At 46.2% G+C, this 27,992-nt stretch overlaps 1 protein-coding gene across 2 annotated transcripts in view; it reads left to right on the top strand.

The window, feature by feature from the left end:
• Positions 1-27,992, top strand: part of LOC146341312 (albumin-like) — a 65,647-nt gene that overhangs the window by 12,079 nt on the left and 25,576 nt on the right. For both annotated transcript variants that reach the window (XM_084807193.1, XM_084807192.1), the window contains 5 exons: positions 2,347-2,549; positions 4,214-4,346; positions 6,627-6,724; positions 18,599-18,728; positions 26,110-26,324. In XM_084807193.1, the coding sequence (XP_084663319.1) occupies positions 2,347-2,549; positions 4,214-4,346; positions 6,627-6,724; positions 18,599-18,728; positions 26,110-26,324 (779 nt within the window). The remainder of the gene's footprint in view (positions 1-2,346; positions 2,550-4,213; positions 4,347-6,626; positions 6,725-18,598; positions 18,729-26,109; positions 26,325-27,992) is intronic.

Raw genomic sequence — 27,992 nt, 5'->3', positions numbered from 1 at the left:
AATAGCCGAAGCTCTCCGGGCAGTTCACAAAATATTATATAACATTAGATACACAGAAATCTCTGACCTGCCATTTTTACGCAAAATGATGGATCACTAAGAGGTAGGGATGTACGAAGGTTCTGCCACGGATCTCGGGGAGGCTGAATGCCAGCGCATTCGGCCCCCCAAAATCGGTGGCAGAATGGCCCGCCACCCCCCCGCCACCCCCCGGGACGGGACTTACCTTGGGCAGATCTTCCTGGTGGCAGTGGCTCCAGCAGCGGCTCCGGTGGCGGTTCGGCGGCAATAGTGGCTGGTCTTCCGACTGGCTGCCGCCGCCACCATTTCCAGGTTAAAAAAAAAAAAAAACGTGATAGGCTACGCAAAGATTTACGTAGCCTATCACGGCTAGATTTTAAAAAAACACCGTGATAGGCTATGTAAATGTTTACGTAGCCTATCACGGCTGACTAAAAAAAAAAGCGTGTACACAAATGGCAGCGGCCATGGCCGCCGCCATATGCGTTCCTTATTTTGGCACGTCTTAGTCTATGTAAACATTTACGTAGACTAAGATGATGAAAATAAGGGGAACGCAAATAGTGTAGACGCTACGCTATTTGCATTCCCCTTATTTTCGCCGTCTTAGCCTACATAAATGTTTACGTAGACTAAGACGTGCCAAAATAAGGAACGCAAATGGCAGCGGCCATGGCCGCCGCCATTTGCGTACGTGCATTTTTGTTTTTGTTTTTAAATCAGCCATGATAGGCTACGTAAACATTTACTTAGCCTATCACGGCTGACTAAAAAAAAAAATCACCAGCACCACAACAGAAACAGCAGTTGATTGGGTTGTTGTGAGCCCAGTTCTGCTAGGAAGGAAGGTGTATGCTTCCTGTATGTCTTGTTTCCCAGCAGAATTACTGGGATTTTGTGGAGGTGGTGCTGGTGACGGCCACTTCTGGGTCCAGACATGTCTGCATGTTATGGGGAGGAGTGCAGTCTGCACAGGGCTTGGGGGGGTGTTAATGCAATCCCCCAATCCCCAGAGGGATTGCAAACCACCGCTATAAGCAATGTAGTATGGCTCAGATGTAATACTGGCAATACAGGACCAGGATAATGTGGGCTATCTTTGCCGGTCCTAGGCACTCCATCCTCCCCATCTGGATTGGGCTTAGTGTGGGTGCATGCAGGGTGTGAAGGTTTGAGACCTACAGAGGGACACCATAGACCCACAGGCATGGAGTTGAACAGTAATTCCTCAGCACCCATTCTGAACACAGCCTGACAGAATGGACTGGAACCAGTGCAAAAGAGCACCTCTAAGGAGATATAGAAGGCATACATGCAGCTGAACCTAGTGCATTTTGCCCTGTGCATATTCCTCTTTGGAAATCACTGAGGAAGTGTATCAGCATACAAATGTAAGGTTACCATTTATCTGCTTGTTATTAGTCCTTCTTACCACATCTAAAATTGTCACATGAGTCTACTGGATGGAAAACTGGACTTGGGCAGGGAAAGCCTCTGTCCTGTGCAAATCTCAGCACTGCCATGGATGGACTTGTCTAGTCTCTGGTAACTTGTGGTCTCTCTTTCAGAATAGTGACTTACCTCAGAGAATTATCATTAGAGGAAACAAAAGACATGGCACAGCACTCCATGGCAATTATAATTAGGAACAAGAAACAGGCAACATGTTAAAGTAGGAGACATCTGGCACCAGCAGCTTAAATTGCCATATCTATTTTGAAATCCCCAGATTTCTTGCATGTTCAAGCCATATAGGCAATATAGACAGGGACACAAAAAGCAAGTATTCTACTAATGGTCCAGCTTTGTTGGGGTTTTCTTTGTAGTACATTCATGCTTTTCAATGAGACCACCGGAACAAGATGAGTTTAACGCTGGGTGAACTCTTCCTCATCCAGTCCCTAGTAGATCTGAGAAATAATTCTAGATTTCCCAGATTAATTAGAGATTTGTCTTCAGTCTAACACATTCCTTCTGGACTTGCCTGTGTTAGGGGCTTGGTTTCTATTACCCTGGATACTGTTGGCCATTCTCCATGTACAACAGTGATATGCTGCAGGTTAATGCTGTCCCACCCTTTGCCTCCTCTACTTTCAATGAGACCACCTGAGATCATTACTCAATGGTGCAGCCAGGTAGTGTCCTTTCAGGAAGGCCTGGGTCCTTTCAGAATGCTTCTCTCTCTCTCTCCCCCCCCCCCATTTCAGACATTGGATCCTCCTCACGGTATTGGTTAAAAAATAGCGTACCCAAATTTGCAGTCAACCTACAAATTCCCAGTGCATGGTTAATGAATTAAAGCACCATTTTCCTTCTGTCTGTTAGGGAACTGTTCAATTAGATAAACTTTGTCATGAACAAGGACTTGGTGACAAATACGGATTTATGGAGTGTTGTGGCAAAGCTGATCAGGAAAGAAAGGAATGTTTTCAATCCCATAAAAATGCAACCATTCCTCCCTTTCAAAAACCACCTGCAGAAGAAGGCTGCAGAATCTTTCATGATGACACAGCTGCATCTATGGACCGGTAAGTGAATTGATTTGAGTGCAGTCAACTTGAGCAGTTTGTTCTCCTCTTGGAGACTGTCAAAAATATATGATGCTTTCCATTGCAAATAATTCTCCGGTATTTGTCAAATATTGATCGCTACTACATACCAGCTATCTCATAGTGGCAATATAAATGGGACATGCAGCAAAATCTTTCAGTGTGGATTTCAGGTTTCCAGCCAGTCATGCCCTCCTCCAAGATGCTCCATTTCATTCCCTCCCCATGGTTTCCCAGGTTTCATATCCAACAGACACTCGATATTCTATGGCTTCTGAACATACACAAGCCTCATTAGGCTTTTGGGGAGCAGAGACCCCTTATTTTCTTTTCCTGGGTATTTTCAGTAGTTCTCAAAACCTTGGTTCCCCCAAATATGCTGATACCTCCCTTTTGTTTTTCAGTGGTGCCATTTCAGCTGCATAGTCATTGGCACTTAGCACCTGAGTTCAGTATTGGAGGGAGAGATGCTCCGCTATCTCATTGTCATATGATGACTGTTATTGCATTGAAAATAGGATTTAGGTGGGCTAATGGTATGCAGAATTGCAGCTTCTGTGTTCAGTGTGGGAACTGAAATCTATATGTCTCTCATGGTATTTCCCATAGGGATGTCAGAGAATTCCACCATGGATCTCAGTGAGGCTGAATGCCCGTGCATTCAGCCCCCTGAAATCCATGGCGGAATGAAGCCCCCACCACCACCACCCTGTGAAAGGCACGCGAAATGGAGCACTTACCTGGTACCAAATGCCCCTGGAGTTACTCCTCCTCTTTACCATGGCAACCTGCTTCATCACTCACTTCTTGCTCTGGCCCAGACAATGTTGGTGGTGAGAAGGAGGAGCAGCAGATGCCGCTGCCCACTTGTTCACTGCTCTCTGCCTGTCAAGCAAAGAAGTGGTATCAGTGATGGAGATGAACAGCCATAGCAGCTGGTGACAATGGCGGTAAGATGCAAGGCTCACTGAGGGAGGGCGTCATTGAGATTGTCTTGTGCAACGGCCCTCCAAACACTGGAACTGGCAATGTGACGCTAACATTGTGGATTGCCCTCCTTAGAAAGGTCCACTTGGTGCCTACTTTTGGTGCCAGGCAAAACACTTTTTATTATCCCCTTTACAAAATAACAGCTGTGGCTTGCTTTATTTATTTTTTATTTATTTGTTTATCGGTATGTTTTAAAATAATATTTCCCAAGTTTCAGCTGCCTTCATATTTCTCTCTAAAATCTTTTGATTTTAAAAGAAAAGAGAAATATGAAGGCAGCTGAAACTTGGGAAATATTATTTTAAAACACACCAATAAACAAATAAATAAAAAATAGAGCTTATTGTTGCGTCTTTTAAAAAAAACTTTAAAAAGATGAATTTGATGTATTTTATTATTGGTTTTGTATTGCATTTGTTCTTACTATGTATGTCACCCTGGGAGCTTTGGCAATAGGGCGACTCATATATTGAGGGCTTAATCCTAGGCACGTTGAGACAGAAAACAGTCCTACAGCTCCCAGTATTCTCCAGCCATGGGAGATTGTGGGACTTTTTTTCTGTTTAAACATCTGTAGGGTTGCGCCCCGAATAAATACATTAATTAATTAATAAACTTCAATCAAGTTTTAAGCAAGGAACTTTTTGTCATAGTTTCCTCTATGAGATTTCCAGAAGGATCCCCACTATAAGTATCTTCAAATTCCTTGCTGCTGCCCATGATTTTGAGAAGGTCTGGATAACTTGCTGCCAGGAAGTTGACAAGGAGTCCTGCTTTAGTGAAAAGGTATTTCACTATCGTCCAAATCATGTTTTGACATTTTGTGTAGAGATGCTTACAGAATCCACCATGGCTGGATTTATATGAGCCGCCTTTATGGGAATTATCCATCCATCTAGTCCAAAACAGTCTTCTATGATTAGTGCAAATAGAGATTTGTGCAAATTGTAGCTAAAATTTGCACAAATAATTAAAAAAATGGAAAATGCGCAAACTGGCCTGACTCACTGCAGACCAAGTCCAGCTCTGTGGTGGAAAATGGACCAAAGGGCAGCGGGGCGGGGGGGTGAACAAAGAAAAGCTTGTCGATCTCCACAACCCAAATGGATTCCTCCAACTTCCCTATTAGCTACCATGTTGTTGTTGTTGTTGTTGTTGTTGTTTTAAAAACAATACATTTGTGCATGTTTTGTTTTCATGTAGAAGGGGTGGGGGAGAGATGAAGAAAATAAAAGAACTTAAAGCTCTGAGAAAATGTGCATACACAGAGCATGATAATATTGTAGCTCCTCCCCTAGCAGCAGTAATGTCCAATATTGTCAGTGGCTCACTCAAGGGGAGGAGCAATTGTTATTGACTTAGGGTGCAATCCTAAGCCTATCTAGACAGAGAAAAGGCCTACAACTCCCAGCATTCCCCAGCCAGCAAAGCCAGCTGGGGAGTGCCGGGAGTTGTAGGCCTTTTCTCTGTCTAAACAAGCATAGGATTGCGCCCTTAATGTCAATAACAATGGCACCTTGTGGCATCCATTCCATCAGGCTGCAGAGCAGGGGGAAAAAAGACAAGCAGAGATATTCCGCTGAGATGGGTAAACCATTCCCTCTCCATCCAACTAGCTTGTTTCTAGCTTGAACAGGTATGCCTGTGACTCACCTGCCCTAGAGTAAACAGCAGCTGTATGAACAGACCTGCTCAGCAAAAGATTTATAAATCCCAGCTGATTGTTCTGGGCTTCAAGAAGTAATTGATACGAGTTGTGATCCCTGAAATGTTCCACAAACCAAGTAACACTTGGGAGGGGCTGTGGCTCTGTGGAAGAGCACCTGCCTTGCACGCAGAAGGTCCCAGCTTCATCTTGGCATCTCCAGGTAGGTCTGGAAAAACTCTTGCCTGAAACTGTGGAAAGCTGCTGCTGCCAGTCAGTGTCAACAATACTGGGCTGGATGGACCAAGGGTCTGACTTTGTATAAGGCAGCTTCCTATGTTCCTAACACAATATTCCTAACAGAATATGTATATATATACATATATATATTCTCAAACAGTATTAAAGGATAACAAACATTTACAATGATGAAACAAGCAAAACAATTTACTACATACAATGCAGGATGACTTGAAGCATAATACAAATAGAGCTAGCATATTTCTTTGTAAACTTGAAGTTCCATTCCTCTCAACTAACAAAGCAGTCAGCATTAAGACCTTAGGGCACAAACCTATTGAGATAGGCAGCCACCTCCAAACTCTGAGGCGACCGCGTATCCAATGCAGGGCAGGAGAAGCACAAAGGGGATTGTTCCCTCCACGCTTCTCCTGCCCTGTATTTTTGGCTAGACAGTCAATTGTGGCTGTCTAGCCGTGGGAGGGCAAAATGGGGGAGGAGGCTGCTGTACGACACATTGGACGTGTCATACAGGCATTTCCACACTCCCCGCCCTGGAACGCCCCCAGATACGCCCCCTTTCGGCAGCTCCACACTCCTCTTGTGAGTGCGGAGCACAGGGCTATTCTGCACTGCCTCCAAGGCAGTGCAGAAGTGGGGGAGGTTGGTTCCCAGAAAACCAGATACCCTATGGCCATCTAGGCGCTGTCTAGAGGCCATAGGATTGTTCCATTATAGTTACTTATCTGGCAGGCATGGATGGCAGAGCTTAGGGAATCATCTTTGGTAAGCTTTTTGTTCTCTCAAGATCTCACTGCTCAATCATATCAAAGAATTACCAATAGGTGTAGTTCCTTTATCTTAATACACATCTATACACCTTGACTTTTTGGACTCAGCCATAGCTCCTGCTCATGAACTAAGGAATGCCTCTGCATAATGCTGCTAGATTTATAGCTTATTTAAGAAGGACCCTTACAAACGTCCATCTCCTCATGAGGTAATGACTGTTTTACTTCCAAGAATTAACCAACCCACCTGTGGCAAGCTTCTTTGCTCCAGTTCCAAGAAGACATTTTCACCCTTAAAGATAGCTTATAGCATATGTAGCTAATCACTAATCAAAAATAGTCAAAAATATTTCACTCATGTTTTCCATATTTCTTTTCTTTTTGTAACAGGCACCACCCATTAGACAGGAATTGATAGATGCCGCTGCTTGGCAAGAGCACATCTGTTCCATCCATAATAACTTTGGAAAAAGAATGGTCACAGCTCGGTAAATATGTTTGTTTGGAATATACCTATTAGCTACCTTAATGACCAATGACAAGTGTCCTTGAGAACAATAGAAAACTTTGAGCACAAAGTGAACCTATAACCTGTGCAGGAACAAGAGAAGTATTGAAATGAGATGGCTCTCTATCTCTATCCAGTATCTCTCTAACACAACAGTTTTCTGAAGGCACACTTGGATTGGAAGATGTTCATAAAACTGTAATGTTAGAAAGTAGCAAAACGTTCTGGGTTGGACTGAGATTTAGGTGCAACTGAGCTGGCAGAAGAGGACTTCCCTTCCCCTTTCTTCCCACAGCAGTCCCCCTAGCCTCCCCAAACGCTACACAGATGGTCAGGGGAAGCTGTTGAAAGGGGTGAGCTGTAGATCCCTGAAAATTGGGCAAAGGCACCATCCATGAGCAAAGACCTGTCAATGGAAAGCAGACTCTGGATCCAACCCCACACTGTGTCCCAACCCAAATTGCATGGCCAGCTTTTGTTGGTCAGATAACTGTGTGCTCGAGGAAGTGAGCAGATGCACCTCAGACCTGTAGTCCAAACAAGTGGTTTTCCTCATTATTCAAGCATCAAATCCAATCCACATATTGTAGAGTAGAGCAAGAACAAAACATCCTAGGCCCAGTTGATAATGTGGCATGTCATAAGTAGGGATGGGCAAACATGTGATGTTTGAGCTCATTGAAGTTCTCCAAATCCCTCCTTGAAACTCAGTTCTCCTTCGTATTCCCAAATGTGAGCATCTTTTTTTCCTGATTGGGGAAAAAATGTGCATTTTGGATTGGAAAAAATGTGCATTTTGGATTGGGGAAAAATATGCATTTTTAAAAGACTGAAATGGTGCAGTTTCCCCAATAGGCTAAAGTGCAAAAATGTGGTTTGGGGGTGGTGGTGCATCTGGGCACTTGGGCAAGCATGCAGTTGTGCAAATGCACACTTGTGCAGATATGCACTTGTGCAAATTTTCAGGGTTGTGAACAGAACATGTTTGCATGATTTGCAAACATGAAAGACATTCTCATACTTCCCTAGTGTCTACCCCAAGCATGGTACCCAACCAGACTTGAATGATGCTCACTTTACACATTCCCAAAAATGGGTGGATGTGTGGAAGTCTATTTATTTATTTATTTATTTATTTATTTATTTATTTCTATACCACCCAATAGCTGAAGCTCTCTGGGTGGTTCACAAAAATTAAAACCAAACAGCACACAATAAAACAATTTAAAATATTTGTTGTTCAGTCATTCAGTCGTGTCCGACTCTTCGTGACCCCATGGACCATAGCACGCCAGGCCTTCCTGTCCTGCGCTCTCTCCCGGAGCGTGCTCAAGTCCATATTCATTGCATCAGTGATGCTATCTAGCCATCTCATCCTCTGCCATCCCCTTCTCCTTTTGCCTTCAGTCTTTCCCAGCATCAGGGTCTTTTCCAGAGAGTTTTCTCTTTCCATTAGGTGGCCAAAATATTTGAGCTTCAGCTTCAGGATCTGTCCTTCCAATGAGCAGTCAGGGTTGATTTCCTTTAGGATGGACTGATTTGAACTCCTTGCAGTCCAGGGGACTCGTAAGAGTCTTCTCCAGCACCACAGTTCGATAGCATCAGTTCTTCGGCGCTCAGCCTTCCTTACAGTCCAGCTCTCACAGCCATACATTACTACTGGGAAAACCATAGCTTTGATTAGACAAACCTTTGTCGGCAAGGTGAGGTCTCTGCTTCTTACTATGCTGTCTAGGTTTGCAATAGCTTTCCTCCCAAGGAGCAAGTGTCTTTTAATTTCATGGCTACAGTCACCATCTGCAGTGATCTTGGAGCCCAAGAAAATAAAATCTGTCACTGCTTCCATTTCTTCCCCTTATATATGCCAGGAAGTGATGGGGCCAGATGCCATTATCTTAGTTTTTTTTTAATGTTGACTTTCAAACCATCTTTTGCACTCTCCGCTTTAACCCCCAACAAGAGGCTCTTTAGATCCTCTTCGCTTTCTGCCATTAGGGTGGTATAGGGGTGCACGAAAGTCACTTACCTGGTCTCGCAGCTTTTCGCGTTGGGGGCGAGGCGCTTCACTGCTCTCCCCGCGAAGTTCAGGCCGGGGGGGAGGCTTCCCGCCTCGCCCGGCCGAAATTCATGCCGGGGGGAGAGGCTTCCCGCCTCGCCCGGCTGAAATTCAGGCCGGGGAGGAGGCACCTCACCTTGCCCGGCCGCGAAATAAAAAGTTAAAAAAAAACGCCCCCGTGATAGGCTACGTGACGATTAACGTAGCCTATCATGGCTGACTTTGCAAATCTAGCCATGATAGGCTACGTTAATCATCACGTAGCCTATCACGGGGGCATGGGGTTTTTTTTAGTTTTATGGGAATGGCGGTGGCGGCAGCCGGTCGAAAGATCGGCTGCCGCCCCCGCCCCTGACGAAGACCCGACGAACCGCTACCGGGACCCGTCGCCGGGAGGGACATTCGGGAAAGGTAAGTCCCATCCTGGGGTGGGGGCGGGGGGCGGGGGTGTGTGGAGAATTTCTCCCCGAAACTTCTTTGGGGGGCCGAACACGTTGGCGCTTGGCCCCCCGAAGTTTCGGGGAGAAATTCTCCGCCAACTCTAGGGTGGTATCGTCTGTGTATCTGAGGTTGTTGATAATTCTCCCAGCAATCTTAATTCCCACCTGTGATTCATCCAACCTGGTGTTTCTCATGATGTACTCTGCATATAAATTAAATAAGCAGGGCGACAGTATACAGCCTTGTCAAACTCCTTTCCCAATTTTGAACCAATCAGTTGTTCCATCTCTGGTTCTTACTGTTGCTTCTTGACCCTCGTACAGGTTTCTCAGGAGACAGGTAAGGTGGTTTGGTACTCCCATCTCTTTAAGAATTTGCCAGAGTTTGTTTGTTGTGATCCACACAATCAAAGGCTTCAGCATAATCAATGAAGCAGAAATAGACGTTTTTCTGGAATTCTCTTGCTTTCTCCATGATCCAGAGAATGTTGGCGATTTGATTTCTAGTTCCTCTGCCCCTTTGGAACCCAGCTTGTACTTCCGGTAGTTCTCGATTCGCATTCTGCTGAAGCCTAGCTTGTAGGATTTTGAGCATCACCTCGCTGGCATGTGAAATGAGTGCAATTGTACGATAGTTTGAACACTCTTCCGCATTGCCCTTCTTTGGAATGGGAATGTAAACTGACCTTTTCCAGTCTTTTGGACACTGTTGAGTGTTCCAATTCCAAATTTGTTGGCATATTGAGTGCAGCACTTTAACAGCATCATCTTTTAGGATTTTAAATAGATCAGCTGGAATACTGTCATCTCCGTTAGCTTTGATGTTAGTAATGCTTCCTAAGGCCCACTTGACTTCACTCTCGAGGATGTCTGGCTCAAGTTCAGTGACCGCACTATCATGGCTATCAGGGACATTCAGATCTTTCCTGTATAGTTCTTCTGTGTATTCTTGCCACCTCTTCTTAATCTCATCTGCTTTTGTTAGGTCCCTGCCATCTTTGTCCTTCATCATGCCCGTCTTTGCACAAAACATTCCCTTGAGATCTCCGATGTTCTTGAAAAGATCTCTAGTCTTTCCCATTCTATTGTTTTCCTTGATTTCTTTGCATTGTTCATTTAAGAAGGCCTTCTTGTCTCTTCGTGCTATTCTCTGGAACTCTGCATTCAGTTGGGTATATCTTCCCCTTTCTCCCTTGCTTTTTGCTTCCCTTCTTTCCTCAGCTACTTGTAAAACTTCATCAGACAGCCACTTTCCTTTCTTGCATTTCTTTTTCTTTGGGATGGATTGAGTTGCTGCCTCCTGAACAATGTTACGGACCTCTGTCCATAGTTCCTCAAGCAGTCTGTTTATCAGGTCTAATCCCTTAAATCGATTCCTGTCAAGGGCTCCTTGGAGGGCTCTCAGTCTAATCCAGTAGCCAAGTCCAGACACAGACAAAGGGATTCTTTTCAAAGCTTTATTCTTCTTTTACAACTTAACAGCTCTACAGGTAGCAACTAGATCTGAGCAGCAGCATCCCTGTGCCCTAAGTTAGAACAGTTGGTCCCCGTTTGAAAAGCAATTACTGGCAGACCCCTGAATATAAGGACTAGGGAGAATCCTTCCCCTTTTCCCTTGGATCCTCTGGGCACAACTGTTCTTTGAGCGCCAACCGGGCACTACACCTCCTTTCTGCGCTCTCCATTTGGCGCCGCTCTCTGCGTCTGCGCCGCTCATCCAACCAGTCTGCTATCGGTGCTGGGTCACTCCCTGGACTGCTTTCTAATCTAGGAATGTGGGTGGGAGGAAACTCTGTCAGCTGTGGGCCCTGGGAAAAAGGGGCGCGCTCCTCTCCCAGGAGCGACTGCTCTTCCTCCGAATCAGAACTACTCTGGGATTCTATGGGCTCAGTGTCCACCCTGACAATTCCTCACCTCCACTGTATATTCATAAGGGATATGATTTAGGTCATACCTGAATGGTTTAGTGGTTTTCCCTATGTTCTTCAATTTAAGCCAAAATTTTGCAACAAGAAGCTCATGATCTGAGCCATAGTCAGCTCCAGCTCTTGTGTTTACTGACTGCATAGAGCTTCTCCATCTTTGGCTGCATAGGACATAATCAATCTGATTTCGATATTGACCATCTGATGATGTCCATGTGTAGAGTCGCCTCTTGTGCTCTTGGAAAAGAGTGTTTGCTCTGATCAGCGTGTTCTCTTGGCAAAACTCTATTAGCCTTTGTCCTGCTTCATTTTGTACACCAAGGCCATGCCTGCCTGTTATCCCAGTGATTTCTTGACTTCCTACTTTGGCATTCCAATCCCCTGTGATGAAGAGGACATCTTTTTTTGGTGTTAGTTCTAGAAGGTGTTGTAGGTCTTCATAGAATGGATCAACCTCAGTTTCTTCGGCCTCAGTGGTTGGGGCATAGACTTGAATTACTGTGATCTTGAATGGCTTGCCTTGGATTCCTCCTGGAAGTTCATTCTATCATTTTTAAGATTGTACCCCAGTACTGCTTTTCCCACCCTTTTGTTGACTATGAGTGCTACTCCATTTCTTCTAAGGGATTCTTGCCCACAGTAGTAGACATGATGGTCACCTGAATTAAATCTGCCCATGCTTGTCCATTTTAGTTCGCTGATTCCCAAGATGTCGATGTTCAATCTTGCCATCTCATGTTTGACCACCTCCAGCTTACCTTGATTCATTGATCTGACATTCCAGGTTCCTAAACAATATTGTTCTTTACAGCATTGGATTTTCTTTTTATTTAAAATATATAGAACATTAAAACCACAATATAACAATACAACCACTATAAAACCTAGCAGCAGTGCAGGAGCTTAAAATAGACATTCAAAACCGCAAAGCTAAAAGTCTAGAAAGCTAAAATGCTAAAATGCCTGGGAAAATAAAAAGGTCTTCACCTGGCGCTGAAAGGAATACAATGTAAGTTCCAGGCGAACCTCACTAGGGAGCTCGTTCCAGAGCTGGGGTGCCACAGCAGAAAAGGCCCTCCTCCTAGTAGCCACCCACCTCATTTCCTTTGGCAGGGGCTCATGGAGAAGGGCCGCTGATGACGATCTTAAGGTCCGGGCAAGCACATATGGGAGGAGGTGATCCTTCAGGTATCCTGACCCCAAGCAGTTAAGGGCTTTAAATCTTAATACCAGCACTTTGAATCAGGCCCGGAAATGGACTGGCAGCCAGTGCAGCTGAAAAAGTACTGGCGTAATATGAGCTTGCTGGCTAGTCCCTGTTAACAACCTTGCTGCCCTATTTTGGACCAGCTGAAGTTTCTGGACCTCTTTTAAAGGCAGCCTCATGTATAATGCATTGCAGTAATCCAGACGAGAAGTTATCAGAGCATGGATAACTGTAGCTAGGCTATCTCTGTCCAGATAAGGGCATAGTTGGTATACCAGCCTAAGCTGATAAAAAGTGCTCCGTGCCACTGAGTTCACCTGTGCCTCAAGTGACAGTTCTAGATCCAAGAGCACCCCCAAACTACGAACCTGATCCTTTAGGGGGAGTGCAACCCCCTCCAGAACAGGTTGAATATCACCTAGCCGGGCAGACGAACCACCCACTAACAGTACCTCCGTCTTGTCTGGATTGAGTTTTAGTTTATTGTCCCTCATCCAATCTATTATCATGCCCAGGCCTTGATTCAGAACAGCCACAGCCTCACCTGGGTTTGATGCGAAAGAGAGTTAGAGCTGGTTGTCATCTGCATATTGATGGCACCTCAGCCCACACTTCCAGATAACCTCCCCCAGCGGTTTCATGTAGATGTTAAACAGCATAGGGGATAAAATAGAGCCCTGTGGAACCCCATGGCACAATTGTCATGGTACAGAGCAATAATCCCCCAGCACCACCTTCTGGAATCAGCCATCCAAGTAGGAGTGGAACCACTGCAGTGCAGTGCCTCCAACTCCCAACCCAGACAACCTATCCAGAAGGATACCACGGTCAATGGTATCGAAAGCCGCTGAGAAGTCCAGGAGAATCAACAGGGTCACACTCCCCCTGTCCCTCTCCTATCAGAGGTCATCCTACAGGGCGACCAAGGCAGTTTCCATTCCAAAACCAGGCCTGAAGCCCAATTGAAATGGATCTAGATAATCCATTTCATTCAACAGTGCCTGGAGCTGTCCTACAACCACCCACTCAAGCACCTTGCCCAGGAAGGGGATGTTGGCCACTGGCCTATAATTGTTAATATCCTCTGGGTCCAGGTTAAGCTTTTTCAGGAGTGGTCTAATCACCACCTCTTTTGAAGTGGCAGGCACCACTCCCTCTCTCAAGGAGGAATTTACAACCTCCTGGACCCAGTCAGACATCCCCTCCTTGTTTGATTTAATAAGCCATGAAGGGCAAGGGTCAATCACACAAGTGGTCGATCGGACTTGGCCAAGCACCTTGTGCACATCCTCAGGCCTCAGTAACTGAAACTCATCCAATCATATTGGACCAGATGGTGCTCTGAACGCCTCTACCAATGGAACTGCAATTCATGACAAATCTGAGCGACTTTATCTTCAAAGTGCCTTGCAAACTTATCACAGCGTGCCACCAAGGGTTCCACCATCTCTCTCCCTGGCCCAGAATGTAACAGGCCATGAACCACTTGGAAAATCTCTGCTTGACAACACTGAGAAGATGCAATGCTGGTGGAAAAGAATTGTCTCTTTGCCACCCTCACCGCCACAGAGTAGGCTTGATAATGGGCTCTTACCTGTGTTCAGTCAGACTCAGCACGAGTTTTCCTCCACCTGCATTCTAGCTGTCTCCCCTCTTGTTTCATTGCCCTCAGTTCAGCAGTATACCAAGGAGCTGGCCGGGCTCTGCTCAGAGGGAGAGGGCACTTGGGCGCAATCATGTCAACCACCCCAGTCATCTCTGCATTCCACACTGGCACTGTGTGGCACTGGCACTGGCAACAAGTCCGTTGAAAAGTTGAATGCTACTGGAATGAAGCCCTTCTCTTCCCAATTATTTCACATAAGAAAAGGAGCAGACCCACCCACAGTTTTAAAGGGAATGCATTAACCAATCATAAGAGAGAGCAAAACCCAGCCATTAAATACCCTAACAAAATAAATAAATCATATGAGTACAACTACCTAGGGAACCAATTACCTAGGGAAGTAGTGGGCTCTCCCACACTGGAGGCATTCAAGATGAGGCTGGACAGCCATCTGTTGGGGATGCTCTGACTTGGATTCCTGCATTGAGCACAGGGGTGGACTCGATGGTCTTTTAGGCCCCTTCCAACCCTACTATTCAATGATTCTATGATTCTATGAACTCCACTTCATCCCTATACTCTCATTCTGGTTGACTGGGCCTGGTGCCCAGTGACAAAGAAGTCTAAAAAATATAAATATATATATAGAAATAATCAGTAATGGAGAAAAAATATCCTCTACACAGTTTTCAGACCTTCCAAAGGAGTTCTTTCAAACACACTTGGAAACAGGTTCATTTGGTCATTAATCTCAGAATAAGTGTATTTGTTGAGGGGTTATATCTGCTGGATGAACCCTTATTTTACTTGCTTTTATGTACTGTGTTGATCTTAGGGATGTCGGAGAATTTCTCCACGAATCTCTCGGAGGCCGAATGCCAACGCATTCGGCCCTCCAAATTGGCGGGGAAATTCTCCGACGGCCCCCCGCCCACCCCGGGACAGGACTTACCGTGGCCGAATGTCCCTCGTGGTGACGGATCCCGGCGGCGGTTCAGCAGCTTTTCGGTAGCAGCAGCGGCCAGTCTTCCGACTGGCTGCCACCGCCGCCATTTCCAAGTAAAGTGGAAAAAAAAAAACGTGATAGGCTACGTAAAGATTTACGTAGCCTATCATGGCTAGATTTTCAAAGTCAGCTAGATTTTCAAAGTAGACGCTACGCTATTTGCATTCCCCTTATTTTCGCCATAGTCTACGTAAATGTTTACGTAGACTAGACATGCCAAAATAAGGAACGCAAATGGCGGCGCCCATGGGCACCACCATTTGCGTACGCACGGGTTTTTTGTTTTTGTTTTTACTCAGCCGTTTAGGGATGTCAGAGAATTTCTCCATGAATCTCCGGGGGGCCGAATGCCAATGCATTCGGCCCCCCGAAATTGGTGGAGAAACGTTCCGCCACCCCCCTGCCACCCCCCCAGGATGGGACTTACCTTCGGCGAATGTCCCTTGCGGCGGCGGCTCCCGGCGGCGTTGCGGCAGCATTGCGGCGGCATTGCGGCGGCATTGTGGTGGCGGTGGCGGCTGGTCTTCTGACCGGCCGCCGCCGCCGCCATTTCCAAGTGAAAAAACAAACAAACCAACAAACGTGATAGGCTACGTAAAGATTTACGTAGCCTATCATGGCTAGATTTTCAAAATACACCGTGATAGGCTACTTAAAAGTTTACGTAGCCTATCACAGCTGACTTTGAAAAAAAAAAAGCGTGTACGCAAATGGCGGCACCCATGGGCGCCACCATTTGCATTCCTTATTTTTGCATGGGTAGTCTACGTAAATATTTACGTAGACTACGGTGAAAATAAGGGCACTGCAAATAGCGTAGCGTCTACTTTGAAAATCTAGCTGACTTTGAAAATCTAGCCGTGATAGGCTACGTAAATCTTTACGTAGCCTATCACGTTTTGTTTTGTTTTTACTTCTTCCCGGCAGAAGAACTTTCACGGCCGGAGAGGCGGGGCGCTCCCCCCCAGCCAGAATTTCGGCGGGGAGGGATGGGGCGCCTCCCCCCGGCCCAGAATTTTGGGGGGAGGGACGGAGCGCCTCCCCCCCACCGCGAAGCAAGAGTCGGGATCAGGTAAGTGACTTTCGTCCATCCCTAGCCATGATAGGCTATGTAAACATTTACGTAGCCTATCACAGTATTTTTTAAAAATCTAGCTGTGATAGGCTATGTAAATGTTTATGTAGCCTATCACGTTTTTTGGTTTTTGTTTTTGTTTTACTGGAAATGGTGGCAGCGGCAGCTGGTCGGAAGACTGGCCACCACCGCCACAGCTAGGGACATTCGCACAAGGTAAGTCCCGTCCCGGGGGGGGCGGGGGGGCAGACCGTTTTGCCACCGATTTCAGGGGCCGAATGCGCTGGCATTCGGCCTCGCCAAGATTCATGGTAAAATTCTCTTTCATCCCTAATGTCAGCCAAAAACCATACAAAAGGTTTCCAGGGGACTGGAAACAAAGCCCTATGAGGAGTGACTGAAAGAACTGGGCATGTTTAGCCTTGAGAAGAGAAGTCTGAGGGGAGATAGGATAGCGCTCTTCAAGTACTTGAAAGTTTGTCACAGAGAGAAAGGCCAGGATCTCTCCTAGATCATCCCAGAGTGCAGGACATGGAATCATTAGGGTTGGCGGAGAATTTCTCCCCGAAACTTCAGGGGGCCAAGCGCCAACGTGTTCGGCCCCCCGAACAAGTTTCGGGGAGAAATCTCCGAACCCCCCCCCCGCACCCCCCCGGGACGGGACTTACCTTCACCGAATGTCTCTCCCGGCGGCAGGTCCGTCTGGCGGTTCGGCGGGTGTTCGAGCGGGGTGGGAGCTGCCATTGCAATAGAAGAAAAAAAAAACGCCCCCTGATAGGCTACGTAACGATTAACGTAGCCTATCACAGCTAGATTTGCAAAGTCAGCCATGATAGGCTACGTCAATCGTCACGTAGCCTATCACGGGTGACTTAAAAAAAAAGTGTGTATGGATAATGGCGGCCCCGATAGGGAGCCCCCATTCACGTTCCTTATTTGGTCGCTGTAGTCTACGTAAACATTTACGTAGACTACAGCGACTAAATAAGGAATGCGAATGCCGGCTCCCTATGGGGGCTGCCATTAGCGTACGCGTTTTTCGTTTTTTTTTTAAAGTCACCCGTGATAGGCTACGTGACGATTGACGTAGCCTATCACGGCTGACTTTGCAGAACTAGCCGTGATAGGCTACGTGAATCGTCACGTAGCCTATCAGGGGGCGTTTTTGTTTTTTTTTTAACTTTCGCGTTCGCGGCCGGGCGAGGCGGGAAGTCTCCTCCCCGGCCTGAATTTCGGCCGGGCCGAGGCGGGAAGCCTCCCCCCCTGGCCTGAACTTCGCGGGGGGAGCAGCGAAGCGCCTCCCCCCCACCACGAACATCCTTCGAGGACAGGTAAGTGACTTTCGTCCACCCCTAGGAATCATAGGCTGGAGTAACAGGAAGCCAGATTCTGGCTGAACATCGGGAAAAACTTCCTGACTGTTAGAGCAATATGACAATGGAACCAATTACCTAGTAAGCAACTGTGCATATTTTTGCCCCATGTATTCTATTTTCTGGTACTGGTAGAGAAGAACAATGATTTATATAGGGCTCTGAAACCACCTAGGGAGGTGGTGGGCTCTTCCACACTGGAGGCATTCAAGTGGAAGCTGGGCAGCCATCTGTCAGGGATGCTTTGACTTAGATTCCTGCATTGAGCAGGGGGTTGGACTCGATGGCCTTGTAGGCCCCTTCCAACCCTACTATTCTATGATTCTATGCCCTCTAACCATGAGAAGTGCTCCTGGCTTTGGAGATTTGAACAGGCATTGCCTACTCGCTTTAAAAACCACCATTGCAATAATATGGGCTAGAAGTGTGTGTGTGTGTGTGTGTGTGTGTGTGTTCTTTTTTAAAAAATGGAGGGACAGAAGCCCTGTTCAGCTAAACAGATGAGTGCTTGAAGTGGGTAAAGAGTTAGGGAGACACACACTGGCCTCACACCCTGCATCTCCAGGTGCACTGACCATGCTCCCTTCAGTTCAGACCTTGGCATGTTGAACTGGCAAGGTCTGAATACAGGAGCTCTACTCGCATTTCCCTGAATGTGACCAGGACTCTGTGCAGTCATGGACCCTGCCTTATCAGGTTCCCGATTGCACAGACAGTTCTAGAGTTGTAGCCACATTCAAGCAAATGCGAGTAGCACTCCCTTTCAGACCTTGCCAATTCAATACAGCAAGGTCTGAACTGCAGCAGGTGGGGCTGAAGTGAATGTCTATGACCCTCTTTAAGCCCTCCTGTGTGCCATTACAGAAAAAGAAACACAAAGCCTTCAATGTAACTGAAGGGCAAAGATATCTCTGATTACAGATATAATGTGGTCATATTGTGCATACACTGGGAATAAATGTGAGGCATTATACCAGCCTTCCATAACCTGGTGCCCTGCAGGTGTTTTGGACTTCAACACCCATCAGTCTCAGCCAGCATGGTCAATGGTCACAGAAGCTGGGAGTTGTAGTCCAAAATATCTGCAGAGCACCAGGTTGGGAAAGGCTGTGTTGTACAGAAACTATCTTGGAACAATCATGATATTTCATTTCTTTTGATTCCAGGAAATATATTCAGCTGAGTCAAAAGTTTCCAAAGGCTGATGATTCTACTATTCTCAAGCTTGCTACGGATATTTCACACATCCATGAAGAGTGCTGCAAAGGTGATTCGCTGGAGTGTTTTCTTGATAGGGTAAGATTTATTCATTCCCTTTCAATTTTGTCAAACCAACAGATTACATCAAACCAATGGACCAGTTTTGGGGGGACTTATCAGAAAAAACAAGTCCCCTGAAATCTGGTCTTCTTTGTCCCTTGCTCCCTTTCTCTCTCTCAAAACTGTTCCTCTTCCTTATCTATCCTGTGCTTTCATTTCCTAGCTCTCTGAAAAAGGAGGTTAGCAAGTAGGTGTATTTTTTTTTAAAAAAAAAAAAAGCAAGACCCTGCTTGATCCTGCTGAAACAATTGAATATGCATCACATATTTTCCCCCTGCCATAAGATTGTTTTGGGGCCAAAGTGCAATGCATAGTACAAATACCATAGTCCATAGGTATGCAGGTAATTTGCAGATGTGCCCACAAATGAAGAAATCGGGGTGGCACTTGTAACCACCACCACCTTACCATGTTCCAGCATAGGGCTTAGGGCAGGGCAGGGGATCGTCCTTCAGCTGAAGGGCTAAATTTCATTTGGAGAAGCTCCTAGTGGCCACATTTCAGTGGGGGGTGGGGGTGAAGGGAAAGGAGGCATGACCAAAAGCAAAAGGGGTAGGGCTAAAATTACAGCAGCAACAAATGACGCAAACAACACAAAGAATATCAGGACGTTGTAGCTTAAACAGGGATGCCTGAACTCACCCAGCACCACCACAGGCACGGCTCACTGAACTCCCACCGGCCGCCCGACCCAGTTCGTCACACAGAACGAGCTGCCGCATGGTCCTCAGATGCCTGGTGAGTGGTGCACAGTGTCTTACTGCTCTGGGCAGTCGCCATTTTGTGCAAAAGGGCAGCTAGGCCAGTTTCACAAATCCTCATTTTGAGTGAATGGTGGCTGTAAATAGGGCCATTTACGCAAAATGATGGGCACAGACCATTTATGCCAGTAACTTCGTGTAAATGGCCCTATTCACGGCTGCCATTTGCGCAAAATGGGGATTTATGGAAAGCTTAGCCACCATTTTGCCCAAAATGGTGGCTGGTGAAGTCCCTGTCACTGCCCGCCAACCCTCTGTTCTCTCCTAGGAAGGAGAAAATGAGGGGTTTGCAGGCAGCACGGGACTCCTGTCCCCACCGCCTGGCAACCCCTGGTTCTCTCCCTGTAAGGAAGGAGAGCATGAAGGATTGGCAGTGGGCAGCAGCAGGAGTCCCTGTCACCACCTGCCACCCCCTCATTCTCTCCTTGCAAAGAGAGAATGAGGGGCTGGTGAGCGGTGCGGGACTCCTGCCCCTGCCACCCGCCAACCCCTGGTTCTCTCTTTGCTAGGAAGGAGAACATGAGGGGTTGGCAGGCGGCAGCAACAGTAGTCCCCATTGCCACCCACCAACCCCTGGTTCTCTCCTTGCAAGGAAGGAGAGTGCAACGGGTTGGCAGGCAGTGGGAAACTGCAGACATCCCTGACTCGGCGCGTGCTGAGTCGGGCAAGCCTGGGGATCCATGGACTGGCATCCAGGGGGCGAAGCCAGTGAGAAATCACTGAGCTTCGAGTCCCAACTGGATGCCCACACCATCCCTAAGCTTGAACCACCTACTCCCACTAATGAAGCCTTGGAGAGGCAATTCAGAATGGGTGGGGGAGAACTGCACAAAAAATGGAAAGCCACCAAATGATCAGTGGTTGGAGGGAAGGAAGGGGGCTAGGAGATGGGAGAATGGCCATTTTGGGGAACCCCAGAGGGGTATTTGGGGAACCCCAATATCCCTGTATTGGGACCCCAGGAGGGCTGGATTTGGCCCATGGGCCTGAGGATCCCACCACCTCTAGCTTAGAGACTCATTCCAGGGATGAGGTGTCTGCTGATCGGCAAGCAGAGATCCCCGACCATCTGCCTTTGACTGAATGACTTAGAGCTGTGAGAAATGGATGGCTGACACAATAAAAAAAGGAAACTGTGAATAAAGCATCAGGAGTCTCAAACCAGGGATTCTGGCAGGGCTTCCAATTAGGGATGCTGGAGAATTCTGTTGCAGACTCAAATGAGGCTGGATTCCAAAGAATCTGACCTCCAGAGTCTGCGGTGGAGTGGCCGCACTTACCTCCAGGTCCAGAGGAGTTCATGTGGGGCCTCTCCAGCCCCCTGTAAGATGCAATACACTAATAGAGGCTGCCATTAGCTTATCGCAGGAAAGTTACAGCTGTAAATGGTGTATTGTACACCATTGGCATCCATAAAGCACTTACTTTGACCTAAATACAGCCATAAACAGCTGCAATTTAGGTCAAAGTCAGTGCTTTAAGGACGCAAATGGTGTACAGTACACTATTTAGGGCTGTATTTTTCCTGCAGTAAGCTAATGGCAGCCGCCACTACTGTATCGTGTTTTATAGGGAGTCAGAGAGCCACTCCGCCAACTCTGGAGGATGCGGCTGGGCTCTGGAGGATTCTGTGAGTAGGGATGTCAGAGAATTCTGCCACGGATCTTGGTGAGGCTGAATGCCAGTGCATTCGGCCCCCCCAAATCCATGGCTGAACGAAGCTCCCCACCCCCTCACCGCGCAAAAGGCGTGCGAAACGGAGCACTTACTTGCTGCCATTTGTGCTGCTTTGCAAATGGCGGCCGCATCTGCGTCCGCCATTCGCTTCTTCATTATTACCGTGATAGGCTATATAAATACTTATGTAGCCTATCATGGCTAACACAGGGGCATCATTTGCGTCCCTGCAGAGGCCGTGATAGGCTACGTAAATATTTACATAGCCTATCACAGCAAAAAAAAAAAAAAGGAATGCAAATGGCGGCCTCCGTAGCCACTGCCATTTGCGTTCCCTTTTTTTTTTTTTTTTGCAGTAATAGGCTACGTAAATATTTACGTAGCCCATCACAGCAAAAGACAGGGGCACAAATGGCATAGTGGCCGCCATTTGCGCCCCTGTCTTTTGCCATAATAGGCTACATAAATATTTACATAGCCTATCACAGCAAAAAAAAAAAAAGGGAACGCAAATGGCGGCCACAATAGCCGCCGCCATTTGCGTTCCTTTTTTTTTTTTTGTCATGATAGGCTACGTAAATATATACAGAGCCTATCACAGCAAAACACAGGGACACAAATGGTGGCTACAGTGGCCGCCATTTTGCATCCCTGTGCAGGCTGCCCAGTGGCCGGATGTCTGGCTGTGGGCGGCCCCAGCCGGCAGCTCTGCGGAGTCGCTGCAGAGCGGAGCCAGCCAGGGAGAATTTTGGGGGAAGGGACAGAGCGCCTCCCCCCCAACATGAATGTCACCCTTCGAAAAGCTAAGGGACTTTTATACATCCCTATCTGTGAGGTCCTGAGCAGCCCAAATTGCCCCTCCACGGACCCCTCCAGACTGGACAGTGGTGGCTTCGTACATCCCAAGTTCATTCCCCCCCCCCGACTTTGGCTGATTTTCTACTGCAGAGCTGGACTTGGTCTTCAGCGTGTCAAGCCAGTCTGCTGATTTTCCATTAAAAAAAAAAAAAAGTGCAGTGGGGGGTTCTGACATCCCTACATCCAGTGCTTTACTCTGAACCATATTGTTACAAGGTGACTTAGTCCTTCCATAGATATAGTTTTCCAGTGGCAAGGCCACAATCAGAGTAGCTAGAAAATGCAACCATTGTAATGACAATCTACTAGGGTTGGTGGAGAATTTCTCCCCGAAACTTCGGGGAGCCGAGCGCCAATGTGTTCGGCCCCCCGAACAAGTTTTGGGGAGAAATCCTCCGAACCCCCCGCCCCCTGCACCCCCCCGGGATGGGACTTTCCTTCGCCGAATGTCCCTCCCAGAAGCGGGTCCGGCCGGCAGTTCGGCGGGTGTTCGAGCTGGGCGGGAGCGGCAGCCGGTCTTTCGACCGGCTGCCGCCGCCGCCATTGCAATAAAAGAAAAAAAAAACGTCCCCTGATAGGCTACGTGATGATTAACGTAGCCTATCATGGCTAGATTTGCAAAGTCAGCCGTGATAGGCTACGTCAATCGTCACTTAGCCTATCACGGGTGACTTAAAAAAAAAAACGCTATTTGCGTTGCCCTTATTTTCGCCGTAGTCTACGTAAACATTTACGTAGACTACAGCGACTAAATAAGGAACGCGAATGGCGGCTCCCTATGGGGGCCGCCATTAGCGTATGCGCTTTTTTTTTTTTTTTAAGTCACCCGTGATAGGCTACGTGACGATTGACGTAGCCTATCACGGCTGACTTTGCAGATCTAGCCGTGATAGGCTATGTGAATCGTCACGTAGCCTATCAGGGGGCGTTTTTGTTTTTTTTTTAACTTTCGCATTCGCGGCCGGGCGAGGCGGGAAGCCTCCTCCCCGGCCTGAATTTCAGCCGGGCCGAGGCGGGAAGCCTCCCCCCCGGCCTGAATTTCGGCCGGGCCAAGGCAGGAAGCCTCCCCCCCCGGCCGGAACTTCACGGGGGGAGCAGCGAAGCGCCTCCCCCCCACCGTGAACATCCTTCGAGGACAGGTAAGTGACTTTCGTCTACCCCTACAATCTACCACAGAGCACCAGCTATAGCCATGAATAGTCCAGATGGAACATGACAATTCTTCAGATACATGTGTTCCCAAGAACAACCAGGATGTGTAACATGGAGCCTTTTTGAAATCTTATGTAGACTTAGCATTTGTCTTATGCTTTTAAATCATGTTGTTCAATTCTTCTATTTTCAGCATTTCGTGCGGTGTCATGGGGGCAAAATGAAAACTCTGGTGAAAGAGGCTGGGAGACGTGAGAATTTCAGAGAACTTTCTCCTTTGGGAGTGGGACAGGGTTTCCATATACCATTTTAAGTGTAGGCAATTCTTGAAGGGGTCTTCTTTCTTTTTAAAAAAATTATTTTTAAAAAACATCCCCTGCACTTGCAGGAACCCAGGACTCTTCTTCAGCCCAGCAGTTCTTTCTGAACTCCCAGGAGACCATGTGACCTCTTCCTCTCTAATAGGCATTAAGGAAGACTTCTGGCTGGAGTCCTGGACTCCTGCAAGTGAAGGGGATGTTTTTTACACAAAAAAGAAAAAAAGAAGGCTCCTCAAGAATCACCTACACTTAAAAAAAGGGTATGGAAACCCTGTCCCCCTGTCCAAGGAGAAAATTATCTGAAATTCTCCCCCTCCCTGTGAAAGAGGCAGACAAAAACAATGCCTTTTTCACAGGGAGAGAAAAAGTTATAGAAAATAGGGAGCAGGATTTGTCACAGGACTATTTTTAAAGCACTTGTTAGTCCTTCCTTTAACATGGGTTGGTAAGCTGGAGAGAGGGGGTGCTTGATGAAAGGTTCCTAGTGAGATGAAAACTGACCTAGAGACTTCCCCATTCCCAGCTCACACCCATAGCTCCCTATTTTACATTCTCTGCCCTATAGACTTAATCCCACCCTGCCCCAAGCCAAAGCCTGTTTTGACCTACTAATACCTTCTAGCAAAAATGTTTGCCATTTCATTTCTGGAAAAGAGGAGAATGGGTGGTTGTGCTGTGCAGTGTTGAAAGCTTGCAGAGGAAAAAACAAATATAAATATACAATAGATTTGAAAATGTCAGCTTTCATGGAATCCTTTGTATACTGTTTTCTCTTATATGAAACCTTGGCATATGTGCCACAGAACTCCTGTCTGTTTCAGTGGATTCTGGGGAATGTTCTAGGGCACACAATTTTTATAGGACTATTGGGCTTCATTCTACTAGGGGTATGCATCTGCCATAAGATTTGGCTCATACGGCAATTTGGCATGTCAGAAAACAGCCCAGTTCAACTCAGACCATTTAAGAGGCTTTGGCTCAGATCTCAGCGTGAATTGAGATTTGGGAGTCCAAAACTTCATGTCTCTTGATTGACAGCTATGGGAAATCTACACATGGCGCTAACATTTTAACATCATTAGACTACATTTTTGGGCTTCGTGGACCTTTCTCCATGGATGACATCTGCAACATTCCAGAGAAATAGGTGCAGGGTTTTCTGAAACTAGTCTCCTTTTAATTTGTTGTTGTTTTAAAAGGAAAGTACTCATAACTTCTTTGTTTTTGACAGAATTAGATGACACTTGCCAGTGTAGTTGCTCCTTCTGTGAAGATAAAACCTGCTAAATTTCAGGCAGATAGGTGCAAGTGTTTGTGTAAAAGGGGAGTGTTTCATATTTGGAGTGGTTAAAAAGATCTGTAATCCCCTTTATTGTTTGGTAAGCAATTACTACAAACACAACAAACATCACAGAGCTGCCCTAAGACAGAATTGCCTAATTATAGAAGAATAGGTGCAGTGGGAAGAGACAGAAAACTCGATTCAAAATAAAATCTACAGAAGTAAAACCAAAATGAAGGGGGCAGAAAAAGCAAGGAAGGAAAGTGACCCTGTCTATATTACTAGTTCTAAAAGAAACTAACCAACAGCATAACTTCTAGAGCAATTTCCAGGAATTAGGGAGCCACATTGCCCCACCCCGACCCCACTGGGGTTCACATCACCAGTTTCAACCACTTCAACATTTTTGTGTTTGTTTTTCCCCTGCCACCATGCTGCCAAATTTTGGTTCAGGGATGGCGAAGGGAGATGCATGTGGGGGGGATGGCAAATATGTCCCAAGGAAGCCACATTCATCTCATGAGCCACATTTTGCCCACCCCTGTTCTAGAGGAAGAATGACCAAAAGAATGAAGGGTTTAGGAAACAGACAGGGAAGTTTAAATAAGCAGGGTTGGTTGGAATTGGAAGGCTAAGGAATGAGGAAGATACAGAATTCAGCCATAAACAGTTCCTCTCACAAAAGATCTTCCTGCTCTCAGCAAAAGGAGCAGAGAGCAGCCTTGTGCAGAGGATTTTATAAGACTCAAACACTTCTCCTCAAGTACGGAGAGTAGAGAGCTTCTCGTTAACCAATCCCTATGATTAGACAGTAGACCTGTCAGTCATCCCTCTCCCTCACCCCTCATCCCACCCTGGAATTTCCATATATGGAAAAGCAAGGCAAAATAGGAATTTTTTTTCCCAAACATACTGCATTCTATAACATGAGTGCATTTGAAAAATGCACAAAAAGCACTGTGAATATTTCCTTTAAAAAGTGCACAAACACACTTTGGTCATTGGGGTCATGTACCCATTAATGCATCCATCTGAAAAATGCACACAAAAATACCCACGGATTTTTTTTTTTTCCTTTTAAAAAGTATCTGAATGGAACCAGCATGGAACAGACTTAGATGAGGGAAAAGGAGTAAGTCTATGGAAATAGACTTGACAAATACATCCACCCCAATCTGCTATTACTAATATGGAGAAACTCCTGATAAACTAAGGATCTTCAGGTTTCCTCAGATTATGGTTTGAAAGCCACTGCTGTCAAATAACAAGTTGTTTGTGAATCTTTTTTTTCTTTTCTTTTCTTATAGGCAAATGTGACAGCATACATCTGTAGCCACCAAGATGAGATTTCTTCAAAAGTAAAGGGTTGCTGTGAAAAGCCAGTCCTGGAACAAGGAGAATGCCTCATCACTTTGGAAAATGATGACAAGCCTGCAGATTTGACTCCAGTGGCCAGGGAGTTTATGGATAACAATCTGGTGTGTCCACTCTACGCTGAGGACCAGAACACACTCCTGGCAGGGTATGGCATAGAATTTTCAGACTATACTCAACTCTACCTATTGATGAGGCTGGCCTGTGGGAAGCTAAGCAAGTAGGGAGCAGAAGCATGACTCCAAGGAAGATTAGAGCCCAGGTGTGATGGAAACTGGGGCATGTGTCTACAGAAAGGTCAATCTGGAAGCAGTGGATTGCAAATTAGGAGCTAAGCTAAGACATCTCTCCAAAGGATGACTGGAATGGGATGTAGGAAGGAAAGAAGCAGAAGAACCAGCAAGCAAGATAAGAAGGAGCAGGCAAAGGCAGGAAGAGGAAAAGTGAGGAGCCCCATAGTCAAGATTGGAATCTGCCTGCTTCCTTGGAAAAGACCTAGGCTGACTGACCACAAAACAACTCTTTCTAGATGACGTCCAGGGCAAACAATATGCTGCCAGGAGAGTGGGATCATGATGGTACTTGGGAGAATCATCTTGCTTTTTCTTCTTCCACCTTGTAATCCCGGGGGGCTCATCACACAGGGTCACCAGTGCATGGACCATATGCTTTCCCAATCCCTAAATACGCATAACTGAGCTGAGATATAATTTGTTCTTGATGGTGTCAGTGGTGCTTGTGGTTGTGATGTTGCTACATTTATTATTTAGGAGTTGCCCTTCCAAAATGGTCCCAAGCCGATATGCAAAAAATAAATTCAAAAGCATCAATAACGTTAACATGAAGCAAAATAATTGTACAAAAATGTTTATCAAAGATAAATGGCATTACAGTAATCTAAAATGTAGTGAAGAAACCAGCAAGGACAAAAAACACCAGCTTGCCCCAGTGAATAAAGAAAGCACCTTTCAACAGGCAGGCTGCAATCACATGTGGTGTTTCTGTAGTGGCTCTTCAGAAGACAAGGAGTGCTGAACTCCAGCATATCTGACCTCTCACATAGAAGGCAAGAAGAGGAAGGATCCATCTGCAGTTCTTCAGGTCTATGTAGGCTACTACAGGTTAAGGAACCTACAGGTTCCTCCTGGGTGAAGTTAATTTAGCCAGATCAGTTTTCCACCCACCACAACTGGGTACCCAGAAGTCCTAATCCAGCTAAATTAGTGTGTGCTTAAGCCAATGATTTTCATGAAGACTTATTTAATATATTTGATATCAAAGACACTTAAAGGATGATTAACTGAGGTGGGTTGGGGTCTCTGGCTTCAAAGCAGAACCTCTTACTTAAATGGATCCCTACTGGGTTAATCTCAATTAGGATGCAGACAGTTGAATGACAGCATTTTTCCCTTAAAAAAGTCCTTTAAAAAGGCTTCCTTATGATGAGTGTGTGTGTGTGTGTGTGTGTGTGTGAATCTGATTGCAATGGTGGGATGGAGGTTAAAATGCCTATAGAATTAATGGTCTGCAAAGTCTCCCAACCTTAATGAAGAATTTTGGACATCTGGCCCTGATTTTGATTCACAGGACAGGTCTTGAAACTTTTCTGAGATTGTAGTTAGGGATGTACGGACTGTAAAATCCACTCCATCTGTGGTTCACAGATTGTCAAGTGCCTTTTGTTCCATCATCCACTCACAGATGGATGCAAATGTTTTTGTTGTTTTTTTCATCATGCAGAAAAATACATAAATAATTAAGTGTGAGGTTAATTTACCTCAGTACGTAACATTTAGTGTATTGTCCCCCATTCCAT

This window comes from Heloderma suspectum, chromosome 6 (genome assembly GCF_057233095.1).
Source record: "Heloderma suspectum isolate Gila_16-S chromosome 6, 16-S_ref, whole genome shotgun sequence".
NCBI classification, from domain to species: domain Eukaryota; kingdom Metazoa; phylum Chordata; class Lepidosauria; order Squamata; family Helodermatidae; genus Heloderma; species Heloderma suspectum.
Note: the sequence above shows the minus strand (reverse complement) of the source record. Positions and strands in the feature narration are given on the sequence as shown.